The sequence below is a fragment of the Opisthocomus hoazin genome, chromosome 4 (genome assembly GCF_030867145.1).
Source record: "Opisthocomus hoazin isolate bOpiHoa1 chromosome 4, bOpiHoa1.hap1, whole genome shotgun sequence".
Lineage (NCBI taxonomy): Eukaryota > Metazoa > Chordata > Aves > Opisthocomiformes > Opisthocomidae > Opisthocomus > Opisthocomus hoazin.
The window spans coordinates 137116-149783 of record NC_134417.1 but is presented as its reverse complement, the minus strand read 5'-3'; the positions used below and the strand labels follow the sequence as shown (position 1 = coordinate 149783).

Below are 12668 nucleotides of genomic sequence, written 5' to 3'. Positions count from 1 at the left end.
TTCACTGCTGTGAATTTGCACCATATCCTTAGAGACAACTGTTTGCAGGGAGTGTGGCAGTTTGCTTACACAGAGCCGAGACTCTTAGCACATCTAAGAACTTCAGGTAGTATGTTCTTTGGAGGAGAAAGGCAAAGGCTGTGTAAGTGATCTTATAATAGAAAACTTGCAAATACAGTTTATGTATAAGTAAACGTTGGACATTAAATGTTTTTTTAAATTTGTGTTTGATCACTTCAATAATCTCATCAATTAATTTTTAAAAACACTGTGCCTCCTTGGACACAAGTTTGGGAAGCCATGTTTTATCTCAGAGTGTGTTATCACAGCTTTATAAACACTTGAATACAATACTGCAAAAACAGTGACAAGAATCTTAAAGACAGGCTGCTACTAGGTACCACCCAGCAACCCACAAAGCAATTCCACTTATCACAAGAAATTGGATCTTAGATACTTGGCTAAAAATGGATATAAACTCTTTAAATGTGTTAAAACATAAAGTGAATTATTAGATGTATGGCTGGTATATTGGTATCTAGTAATCACGTTATATTCTCTTCCTTGCAGGAGGTGAAGTTGCCAAGCCCAGATTTGCTCAGTATTTCCATGGCAGCCTGGCCAGTCTTACTATTCGGCCAGGCAAAATTGAGAGTCAGAAAGTGATTTCCTGTTTGCAGGCCTGCAAGGAAGGTCTGGATATTAATTCTCTTGAAAGTCTTGGCCAAGGAATAAAGGTGAGGGATGAACTGACATCATCGCTGATAAAAATTTAGAGCTGATTTATGAAGTGGAGTATCCAAGGTAGAGTACACACAGTACAAATGTACTCCCAGAAGCAATGTAATTTCCCATAAAGTCATGCAAAGAAAAAGCGGAACAGTAGAAAAGCTGTGACACTGCAAAGAAAAATGCTTCCATTACTGCAAAGCTAGATGCTCTGAAAGTAAGGCGCTGCGGATATTTCAGAGTCCATAAAAATTGGCAGGTCATGTTCTCATGCTTGTTTTGGTAGTTTTACAGAAATAGACAAGATTTCAAAGAAGTATTGAATTTTGATCTCAAGTAGCTTTAAAACTTTGGAAGACGTAAGTGGAGTATCTTTCATCTAGAGGCAGCTCCCAGTGCAATAGCACTGAAAAATTCAAAGCGTGTTCCGAGAGGAAAATGTTATGGGACGTGAAAATTGGACAATAATTAAAAAATCTGAAGTCAGGAAATTCAAATTTTACATTTCTGTTTAAGATCATTATCCATCTTCGTTATGCATATGACTATCTTTAGTGATTCTGCAACATTTTTGCTAAGATCGGAGAGCAACAGACAGAGGAAAATCCTCTTTCAGTTGACATAGTGGCCAGATTGCTTCGCATTCATTAAGACAAATTCTGTTGTTCTGGATACGTATGTAGGATCCTGACTGTAACTTCTGCAGTGCTTACACGAGATGCATTGTAGCAGTTTCCCTTTACTGATACCATTATTAGATGACAGGTGTTCTTCTGTCTCATGTGTTAACACCCTGTTCAGCTATTTCCTAGCACACAGATCACAATACCATCTTCCAAAGGAGCTGAGCTTCAAGTTCAAACTGGGCAGATGCTTTGGCTGCAGACTATGCATGCTGTGAAACTGCACAGGTGGATTTTTAGTGTGTTGTTTTTCAGTGGGGAAGGGGGATGGTGCAGTAACACTCAATCTAGAGCATGCAGTGGAAGTGCCGTGTACTCATTTTATTAGCTATACCTTTTCATTGTACAAGACCTCATGAAGTACACTCAGTTGCTTGTCTAGATAACAAGTTGCAGTGGTGTAGTATAACTGATGTGTTTTCTGAAAACAAGGGTAAAAATGAAAATCGAAAGTGCAAAGGTAAGGAGGAGTTTTTTTTAGCTCTAGCTTTTACATACGAGCAAAACGCCCCAAAGATTTTTCTTTTCATCATACCAAGGACATCATTAAGAATTTCACACCATTACCTCTCCCAGCAAAATGACACATGAGCAAAAGCTATTTTTAAAAGACAATGGATAGAAAGAGCAGGTAGGGATTTTCTGGAATGCAAGTGTGCATGCCTACCCCTAAGTTCTTTGCTGGGATTTTACATGAATTAAAGCAGTGTATGCTTGGTCCGTGGTGCTTAAAAGCGTAGTAATTTCTTCCCGATTGTAACACCCTGAAATTTGACAATATTTCAGCATTCTGTTGTTTCATAGCTCGGAAGAAAACCCTGTTACACTGCTCGCTGCTTGGCTTTCTTGCTGTACTAGCAGTGCAGTGGGAAAAAATAAAGACGAGGGATTGTTTCCCTCCTTTTCTTTCACCAAATTTCAAAACATTTTCATTTTCCAAAATACAGGTGAGGTACAGTGGGTTTTTTTTAAATTAATGCTTTAATTTTTACATCCTCAGCCAGCTCAGCAGTCAGTGTAACAGCAAGAGGTGAAAATGAAAGGAGCAGTTAGAGTGTGGTAGGGTTTCTTATTGAGGCTGACAGAGAGGAGCTCAGATGAAAGCACAGCAGTTGGCACCTGACCTTGGACAGAAGATTAATAAAGAGAAGGGGTTTCTGGTATCAAAAAAAACCATACCCCATCTCAGACAAGCATGTGTGACGGTTGCACAGATGGTAAGTTCTGTGTGGCTATTTACATGGCTCTCAGCAGATTCAGTATTGGCGAACTGATGCTGGAAGGTGTTTCTGCAGGGAGAAAGGGGTTACGAAGCTTCACCCTTCAGCCACCTAAGAAAGAGCAATGCAGCTGTAATACAGTTTCTGACACAGCAGTGGACTATTTTTTGTCTGCAGCCCAGTCTTCAGACACCTGTAACAGCTCTCAGAAACACTGTTCAAAATATCACTATTTTTAGTCTTTTATAATGAGAAAGACAAAAATGGCTCAGACTAGGGCTTTCTCCAGTCCTTTTGGCAGCATTCCAGCTGTTCTGGCAGCCGAGCTATTAAGTTAACTAGCTACCTTTTCCTAATTTTATTCTCTACTACTGCTAGCTTACAGAAAGGAAGAAGCAGCATGCATATGCAGGCTGTGACTCGCGTTAGTCCTCCTCTTTGTCAAAAAATACCCTTCAGTGTGTTATGACCTTCCTCCACAAGCTTTAAACACAGTCCTCCATGTTCTGTTCAACAGAGAAATCTGCTTTGTTCTGTTCTTCACAGTCCATTTGCTCTTTTGCTTTTTAACCTTTTTCATTGTAAGGAAGTGCAGACAACCATTGTCTCTGCATAACAGAACATGTTTGTATAATCAATATCCAGCTTTGGGAAGGGACTGCATGTGAGAGAAGGGTGCACTTCTTTGTGTTTTGTGCTGATAACAGTAGGGTACAAGATCAAGGGGGTTAATCTGGTTTTCTCTGCAATGCAGATGGTTTGCTGACCCAATTAACAGACAAAAAAATTGGAAGGAGGATGAAATATGAAGATAAAATTTGCTATGTGGATATAGTAGCAAAGTTTCTTGGTCAGCAAGACTGTTTCATGTCCAGTGCAATGGACTAGAGAGAGATCAGGGCTACAAGAGCAGCCGTTGAGTTTGCAGGGTTTGTTGTCGCAAATGAACAGCTGGCTTTGTGCAAGTAGCAGCTCCATCTTAAATCATGACACGCTTATTGATCATGAGACAGAGGCAGGAGACTCCCCTTTATTGGGTCTGATGTTAACAAAGGTGTAGGAAGGAAATGTTACAATTGTTTTGTTCATTCATGTTGGAATAAGTCTCAGAAAGATAGCCCAGGGTAAAACCAAACAGAAAGCAGGAAAAATATGCTTCTGCGTGTTGCTCTGGTTTAAGCCAGTATTTTTATATGGGGGATGCCTTTAACTTAAAAAAATTGCATAGTAATGATGATGATTGCAGTTAAGTTAAGGTTTTGAACTCTACAGCTACAGAAATAGTGTCAGCAAAGTTGATACGGCTGGGCAAAGTACAGCAAATTGGGATTAGTTTACTGTAAAATTATTCATGAGTAGATATTCAGATATGAAATAGATGACTGATACGAGCACATGTTTTAGGGAACAACATGTGGCTTCAAACAATAGCTGCTAAGAATTAAATCATTAGATTTTAAATCATCTTAAATCATTAGATTTTAAACTTATGTCTGTGTAACATTCCTTAAAAAAAATGTCTTATTTTGTACTCTGTACCTGGTACCTTAAATACTAATTATATGCATTTCCCCTAGTATCACTTCAATCCCTCCCAGTCAGTCCTTGTCATGGAAGGAGAAGACACTGAGAATATAAATCAAGCTCTCCGAAAGGTCTCATACATCAACTCTAGACAGTTTCCTACAGCAGGTGTACGACGTCTCAAAGTCTCATCTGAAGTCCAGTAAGTTATACTTCAGCTTAACTGATTAGGAGTATTTTTATGAATTACTTTTTTCTTTGGACATGTAAAAAGAAGGATTTTGGCTAAATTACATCGGTAAATCATACTTTTATGTTATGAAGCATAAAGGATGAATTTCATTTACTTCCATGCTGATTTATGTTGTAGTTTTGCTACTGTCCTTTTAAGAAACTTTTCTTGTTACTGTAGTTTACTTGCATTCTGTTTATAGCTTGGAGCACACAGTCTGGGCTGGACTTGCATTTATTGCGTTCTTATTTTACTGTTCATTTTAAGAAGTTATAGTTTCATCATAACTTTTTAAAGCAGGCCTATTCCATCTAACAGGCAACATACCTGCAAGAACAGTATTTCTAGCTATGCTTGAAATAGTCTTTGCCTGTCTGTATCCTTATATGGCTGTCGTCACTGATGTACTGGTGTTGGGTGTTTAACAGAAATCCCTGTCCTTCCATTTTTATGCAGCAGTAGTGACAGAACCTGCACAATAACATTTACAGTTCTACATAATCAGAGAGCTGTCTGCCACTCCTGAGCTCCCTCCCTTGGGGTACGTCTCTGTTACAGCAAGTTGTACACTACAGTGAAAGCAGATCCTGAGAGTGAAAATAAACGTCAGTTCTACGAACTCTGATCTGCTGTGCGTACAGTTCTTCCCAGGTACTAGGCTTAGTCTAGTCCTGTGGGCTGACTACACTAGGTGTTTGGAGAACATCTTCTGATAGAGCTTCACTGGAAGCAGTTCAGTTTGCACACTCCCAAGGCTGGCCCAAGTCTTGTGCCAGTACAAAGTAAGGTAGACTTTGTCAGGAGATTCACTTCAACAGCACAGTGCTGATTGAGATGAAAGTGCTAATATAGGCCCCTTTCGTCCCCAGTAAATACTGGGGGATGCCAGCACGAGTTCACGATGGGTCAAATTTAAATGGATAATTAGGCCCTTTTATTCACACATGACAAGATAACTGTATTAAGTTCATTAGATATCACTTTGAGAATTTAATGTTAGGTTTACTAACATTATTTTTTTTAACCATTCACTACCTTGTTAAATGTCAGTTAAACATCAGAATACTCTGTGCTCTCATAGTGGCCTTACTAAAGACTAAGCTTACCATGAATCTGTTTGCTAAGCTGACCTTACATAATTTCAGTAGTTGTGAATGTGTGAGGGGATGAGAGGACAGAACTGTTACTGTCACTGCTGGCCTATGTGCACGGTGGTACAGATGCATGTCCTTAAGTGTGGCAGTGTCAAAGTATGGAATAGTGATCTGAGCCAATACAAAAGGATGAGAGCCATCAGGTGGATTTTGGGCAGTACAAGTGCCACACACCTCTGACGTGCAGTGTGTTACATGCGGTTAATGAATATGTTTTTCAGATGTTTTGGTGAAGATGTCTGCATTAGTATCCCAGATATAGATGCATATGTAATGGTGTTTCAGGCCAATGAGCCCAAGATTACAGTAAGTGGGATGGATCACTTTGCTAGACCAGCTGCAGAATTTGAAAGTGAAAAAGGTGTTATTTTGTTACCTGACATCAGGATTGTCAGCACAGTCACTAAAATGGAGCATCCAGTGGACTTAGAAGAGCATGACAGAGGTTTGTGGATTTCTTTTAGATTTTATTACTTACTCTGTAACATGACCCCTCACATTTTTTTAAAGGATAGTGCAAAGAAAGTCACTTCACCCAGATTATGCAATGTTAAGCAGCAGTAATGCTGTACTGAAGACATTCAGTTAAATGCATTGAAAAAGGTAGTGATAGATCAGTATGGGCCTCAAAAAAGCAGCTTTTTCATTTAGTGTCTTGCCTGCTTCGGAATAATTCCTTTCAGTTCCTCTTTACATATTCCATCGAGTAACATATTTTCATTAGAATCTCTCTACTTGTAACAGAATTTTCTTAATTGTATTGATGAAGTGGAAAGCAGTAATTGACTAATAGTTGGAGTTTTAGTCTATTCTTATGTTCCCAGCTCTGCTACTGACTTGTGGGTGATACTTGAGAAAGTAATCTTGTGCTTCAGTTTCCCCCCATATAATGTAAATATAATAATTTGCAAGGATTTTTTTCAATGATGACAGTTTATTTTGATCCTGAGCAATGTGTGTATTATTATTCGACACTAGGTGAATGTTCAAGCTTTCAGGTGATTGTCTATAAAGGAATATTCCTTTTGGATGCTCACATACAAGGTAAATGAAAAGCCTAGTAATCTGAGGAATCTATTCTAAACAATATTTGTTGAACCAGAAAAAGCAGCAACTAGATGTACATCTCTTGAAAAGATAAATCGCTAATGATGTGCAGGTATAGGGGCACGGATTCCCTGAAGCCATGCTCTGTAATAATGCTGCTTATCACTTGCCTGAAACTGCATCTGTCCTCTGAAGGCTGGAAAGTGTATCATATCATAATATCAGCTGCATACAATCACAGTGTTTAAAAAAATGAATTCTTGCATAGAAAAGAGTGATCATTATCCATCACTTAAGACACAATGCATGTATGATGCTCCAGGTCCCTAAATGTTATGGTATCTTCAAAACAGTTCAGTGAATTAGGAGCTACTGCCCTCCAGTTTAGTTCACAAATTTCGTCTATCCCAGTTTTTCCCGATATAGTTATTGACATAATTACTGTTACAGCACCCTGCAGCGTAAAAAGCCTGAGTTTTGCCTTGAGAAGGAACATAGTAGCATTTCTTAAACTACTGTTTAATTCCTTGAAAGTCAGGCACCTCCTAATGTGCCATTTCTTATTTCCACTAAGAGTGGTTAAAATGCATACGTAATAACTGGCTCTGTGAATAACTGTGTTTTGCAAAAGATTACTGCATTCTAAGTCTCAATTCCTGCATTATAAGCTTGAATCACTGTTTCTCTCAGGCCAGATATTATCTGACAAAGGCAAAGACAGCCATAAATCTTGACCCATATCTACCTATAGCTGCTTTTCCCACTTACTGGGAATTTGCATAACCTTATCATCATGACTGTAGCAGAGAAGCACATGGCAAGGCTGAGGAGGCTGACTTAGTCACCTGGTCGCAGGACCAGTTAGCTCTGTGTCTCATCAAAAGCAGATCAGGCAGTTGCCACGAGCAGCAGCGCGGCGATGGCTCTGAGGCCCTGTTTACCTGCAGAGGGGCCCCGGAATGCTGATGTGTTGCTGCTTGTCCTGCCTCAGTAGAGAAATCCTTGGACACCACCAGCAGCCAAAATTGCTGCCCCTGCCCCTCCTATTTGCCTGCTGACAGCCAGAGCAGCAAAGCTGACCAGCTCGGGTTTCACCCTCGTGCTGCAGCCCAGCTCTTGCCTGTCTCTCGTAGCTTCCTGTGAAATAGTCCAACTCATCAGCCTGGACTATATTCAGATTTGCCTAACCTCTAAATTTGAGTTGGATCTGCGTTTTTGGATAAGCTAGAGCTGTACTTAGAGTTCAGATACCCAAATTCACTGTGGCAGGAGCTGGAAATCTAGGGCACAAGACCTTTCTGTCTGTGCCTGCCTTCCCCACACACCCTCTAGTATAAAATTTGCAAAATGGGCACCAAGTTCCAAGACTGCCGTCTCTGTGTCTGCGGTACCCTCAGGGAGCTGGTTAAGCAGTTGTGGCAGACTGCCTGGCAAAGCTAACGAGAGAATTAAAATACTACATCGATATGCTACTCTTCTTCCAGTGACAGAATTATTGTTTTTAGTCACATGTACTGAAGGATAGTCGGTTTGCAACTCATCTTCTCCAAGTCACACAACACAAGGTCTTGCCTTTTATGATAATACTGTATTCTTGGATAGATGGCCATGTTCTTTGTAGTGCACACTCTTTATGGGCCATAGAGTAACCGAGAGAATCATCCAAGCATAGATATATTTGACAGGTATTTTTCCAGTTTTGTTTTCCTTGAGAAAAGAATGGATGTATGATACCAACCTGGTATCAATACAGTATTGAAAAACAGAATTGTTAACATGAATTTATTTCCAGAATCACATTTCAGTTTTCTACTTCCAGCACTGTTCTTGAATGCCATTTATTACAGAGCAATACATTTTCTCTCTCTCTCACTAGGTATTTGTAGGCCTTCATCATCATAGCACTTGAACAGGCGAGACACTTCTCTTCCGATTTGCCTCAAGGATGCTGTATTTAATATTGACAAAAACCAATTCAGTCATCTTTACGTAAATTGAAAGCCCTGATACAAAGCACCTAAAATGACAGAGCTGTTCTGTGATCACATACCTTAGTTTCTCTCTTCTTTTTTTCATGGTATACACCATGTGTTCACAGCCAGTAAGCCAGTGGTATTAGAGGACGTGCTCCACAACTTGGATTTCTGTGATATTTTGGTCACTGGCGCAGAACTAGATCCTGAACAAGAGTGTTTAGAACTAGATCGTGTGGAGCTTCAAGGAAAACATCTAGATGCCACAAATTCCACAGCAGGATATTCAATCTATGGTACGTTCATAGACTTTGCTTTCCCTTACTTCTTCCCACCAACAATTGCATTATTGGAATGAAAGGACTAATTTGAAAGAAATTAAACAGAAATATGTGAATGTTCTGTAGAATATTCCAGGAGAGACAGTGTCCCAAAAAGCACAGCCACTTCTTGGTCTCTGGGTGCGCTGTGTTTGTCCGCTGAAATATAGCACAGCTTTGTCTTGATCTCAGCATCCCTCCCATTACTCTTCAGATAAGGAAAATAACAGCTCTGCTTTCTTTAAATCTGGGGGTTCTTGTCGACCATCACAGTGGAACATGGAAATGAGGTGATTCCTTGGTGCTCCTGCACAGCGTTGGCAGCACACTGGCGATTTTTTTCAATTACTAAGTAATTTATTCTAAATCTTTGTTGTTGTATTTGTTCGTCTCCATTATGGACCTACATTCATTTCCAAAAGCTATTCTCACGTAATTCAGTGTCAGCCAGAGGCTCTATCAGGGAACATTTGATGCACTGCTTTTTTCAGATCATTCTGTCAAATTTTGTATTTTCTGTGAACATTTAATCTCTCCTGTACTACACAGAGCATTTGTTACGTAGCATCTCCTTGACATTATTACTGCTCTACCACCATTTCAGGTGTGGACAGCATGCACAACTATGAACAGGTTCTTCGGCAGATTCGATATCGTAACTGGTACACTTCTGCCACCTTTGACAGAAAGTTCAGAGTCAAGTGCTCAGAGCTAAATGGACGTTACACCAGCAATGAATTTAACTTGGAGGTAAGCAATCATTTAGTCAAGCTTTCTTTTCCAACACTGAGGCTAAGCACTAGGCTCATCTTCAACGGCATCGAGTTTTCTTTAAAACAGGTTAAATGACTGACACTTTCTGGTAACTATAATCAAATAGAGAATAAATTCTAATTTCCATGCAAATAGGAAGTTGGCTTCTCCTGTGGGCATTCCTCAGCGTGGGTCTGTCTATTCTGCTGCATATGTAAGCAGAAGATGACCCTTCCCTTGAACTCCACCAACACAGAGAATTACTCCTGTTCAAACAGAATGGAGGCTAAGGTCATCATCATCGTTGTTTTTCCATGGCATAAAATCTCCTACAGGTCTTTCTGAATATTTATACACCTGCTTAAAAGTAAAACATTATAGCCTCATTATTTTCCTTACGTGGGTTTTTTTTTTGTTAACTTAACCTGACAGCATTTTCTTTCCTGCAGCATTCACCTGTTCAGTTTTTCTGAGCACTGCTCCCTTATGATAAGTTTTGTAATTTGCTCATCAGGTGGAGATCACTCCTGGTACTTTACATCATTTCAGATTTCTTTGAGGAGGAAGGTCAGTATACAGGCAGCGAATGCATAGGATGGACTTCATCTGTCATATTCTTTTGGATCCACTACCCAGACACGGTCAGTCACCACAGGACTAGTTAGATTGTACCAAAGTCCAGTGCGGCACAGTGGGTCAGGGACTGAGAATTACTGCTGAGGCCAATTCTGAGCAACCAGTTTATCCAGCCTAGAGCCCAGGTGCCAAGTAACTACAGGAAAGGGCAGGACCTTCTTAGCAACAGGCTCAAAACTTAATAGTTGGTTCTGAAAGTTTTTACATGCTTATGTTGTGTTGAAAATTCTTTTCCCATTAGCATTCTGCAGCCCTGTCAATGACTTCAGGGTTTTTGCTTACAACATAACTGTCGGTAGGACAGGAAACTGATGATATATTCAAAGAAAGTCACTCTGAAAGCAGAGAAACAGGAAAAACTGAAACCTCTTTTAATTCTCTTTTACTGTTTTGGTTTTAATCTCAATGAGTTTGATACATTCTCTGGCAATGTTCGGGGTGGCAAATCTCCCACCAACTTTCAGGGAACACTTAAAAGCTGATCAGTATAGTGAAAAAAAAGTCACTACTTATCCAGACAGGTAAGTCAGAAAAATCTTTTTCTGTGCCACTTCACAGTCTACAGCTAGAAATGTTACAATGTATTTTTAATGCTAGAAATGAGAAATATCTTAACCTGTGTTTTTTTCACTGGCATAAAGAATGTGAATTTGGCCTTTAAGATCCACATAATAATGTTCCTATCTGCTGACTAACTTCACAGTTCGGTGTAATGTATGGAGCCAGCAGGCTTGGAATATAGAGCAATTTTTGGTGTCTGATCTCTTATTTTTTCTCTTGTGTCAGGTTAGTATTTTACACAGCTCCACCTCCAATTTCATGGACCATGTAAATCACATGATAGTGGAACCACAATTTCTCCAATCTGTCCACCACCCAGAGGAAACTTCAGGTGCTCTTCACAACTCAGGTATGTGACAACTTTACAAAGACTGCTCATAATGATTCTGGTATGTTGGTATTTCCCTTGTGATTCAGCCTGGTCAACAAATAAAGCCTATAGTTGCAGCTTGTGAAACCTCACCGAGCTCATTGAACAGGTGTGAAAGAAGGTAACAGTGAATTCTGTTCGTTCTTTCTGAGGAGGTATGTTACAATTAAAAACTGGTATCCTTTTTTAAAGTCTTCATTAAAAGTTATGTACTCGGACCCACATAGTTAAGAAAATGTAATTTTTATTAACGAATGATACGAAGGATAAATATCTATGCTCCTATGGTCTTTGTACGTCTGTATTTCTATGGCATATTAATTTCTGGCTGCCTCTTTCTAAGCAAAAGTGAAGAAATGTCCGTATTTTTCTGTTTTTTAATATATAGTTGCTGAAGTGCCCAGGCCTCAGTCTGGAGCTCTCTGGAGAGAAGATAGGACCACCTAGCCCTGTGCTGGGGGCATTATATTAAATACAGAATTGGAACTGAATGTTTGGGCTGTAGGAGTTAAAAATATGTACCCAAATCTGAAGCCTTTTCAATGAAGTTAAACCCAGGACCAAGATATCTGTTTAAATGCTGGATTCTGAAATCCTTTTAGTGGAATAATACATATGTAAAGAATTAAAGCTGATGTAAAGTGTAGGTAGTCATAAGTAGTCATATACAGTTATGCTTAGAAAATTTGTGTATTTTTCTGTATAATTGTACAGACATTTTACTGAAATGAAATTGAATTTTTACGAAATGAACTATTGCGAACTAGTTATTTCTTCTTTAACATTGTTCTGATTTAAGACTACCATTCTTACAGGCAGGGCAAGGTGATAAAATAGGGCGCAGAGCTACTACAGCTGCTGGAACTGCAGTACCTAGGTAGCAAAGGTACATAGAAAGTGGCAGCACTTCTCCACTAACCTAATTACAGAGCTGGTAACATAAGAATAGTTTACAGAGATTTCCTGTGACTAGATGGAGACAGAGGCTTCTCAGAGTGCAACAGAACAGTGAGGAAAAATGCCTTGAGCCCTCAAGAGTCTCCCAGGAAGGTTGTAACACAGGCAAATAGAGTAACAATGTGTTATTTTATTTCTTGGAGACTGAAATCACGGTGCAAGTGTCTGAAACCTTTGAAAATACAAGCTTTGAGATATATTCTTTTCTCACAAGTGAGTTTAATGCCTCAGCTGTAATCAGGAGACAACGTGCAGGTAAGATAACCATGTTGCAAAAAACATTTGTCCTGAAACTAATTGATTCTGCAGGATTGACTACTTGTGTTCTGTAGTAAAGTGGCTTGAAGAACAAAATGGTAGGCATACTCACTGCTTAGTTATGATTTATAATGCTCTTTATAAGGTATCTGTAAACGCCATTTTTTGTATGCTCTGCCTTAGTTAGGATGGCACTTGTCAACACTTTCTGTAGTCCCGGGCAGATGGCTGTAATAATTCGCAATCCAGAG

At 39.5% G+C, this 12668-nt stretch overlaps 1 protein-coding gene across 6 annotated transcripts in view; it reads left to right on the top strand.

The window, feature by feature from the left end:
- Window positions 1-12668, top strand: part of CLSTN2 (calsyntenin 2) — a 527602-nt gene that overhangs the window by 502679 nt on the left and 12255 nt on the right. For all 6 annotated transcript variants that reach the window (XM_075417512.1, XM_075417511.1, XM_075417510.1 and 3 more), the window contains 6 exons: window positions 571-737; window positions 4210-4358; window positions 5764-5987; window positions 8688-8858; window positions 9487-9632; window positions 11058-11181. In XM_075417512.1, coding sequence (XP_075273627.1) covers window positions 571-737; window positions 4210-4358; window positions 5764-5987; window positions 8688-8858; window positions 9487-9632; window positions 11058-11181 — 981 coding nt within the window. The remainder of the gene's footprint in view (window positions 1-570; window positions 738-4209; window positions 4359-5763; window positions 5988-8687; window positions 8859-9486; window positions 9633-11057; window positions 11182-12668) is intronic.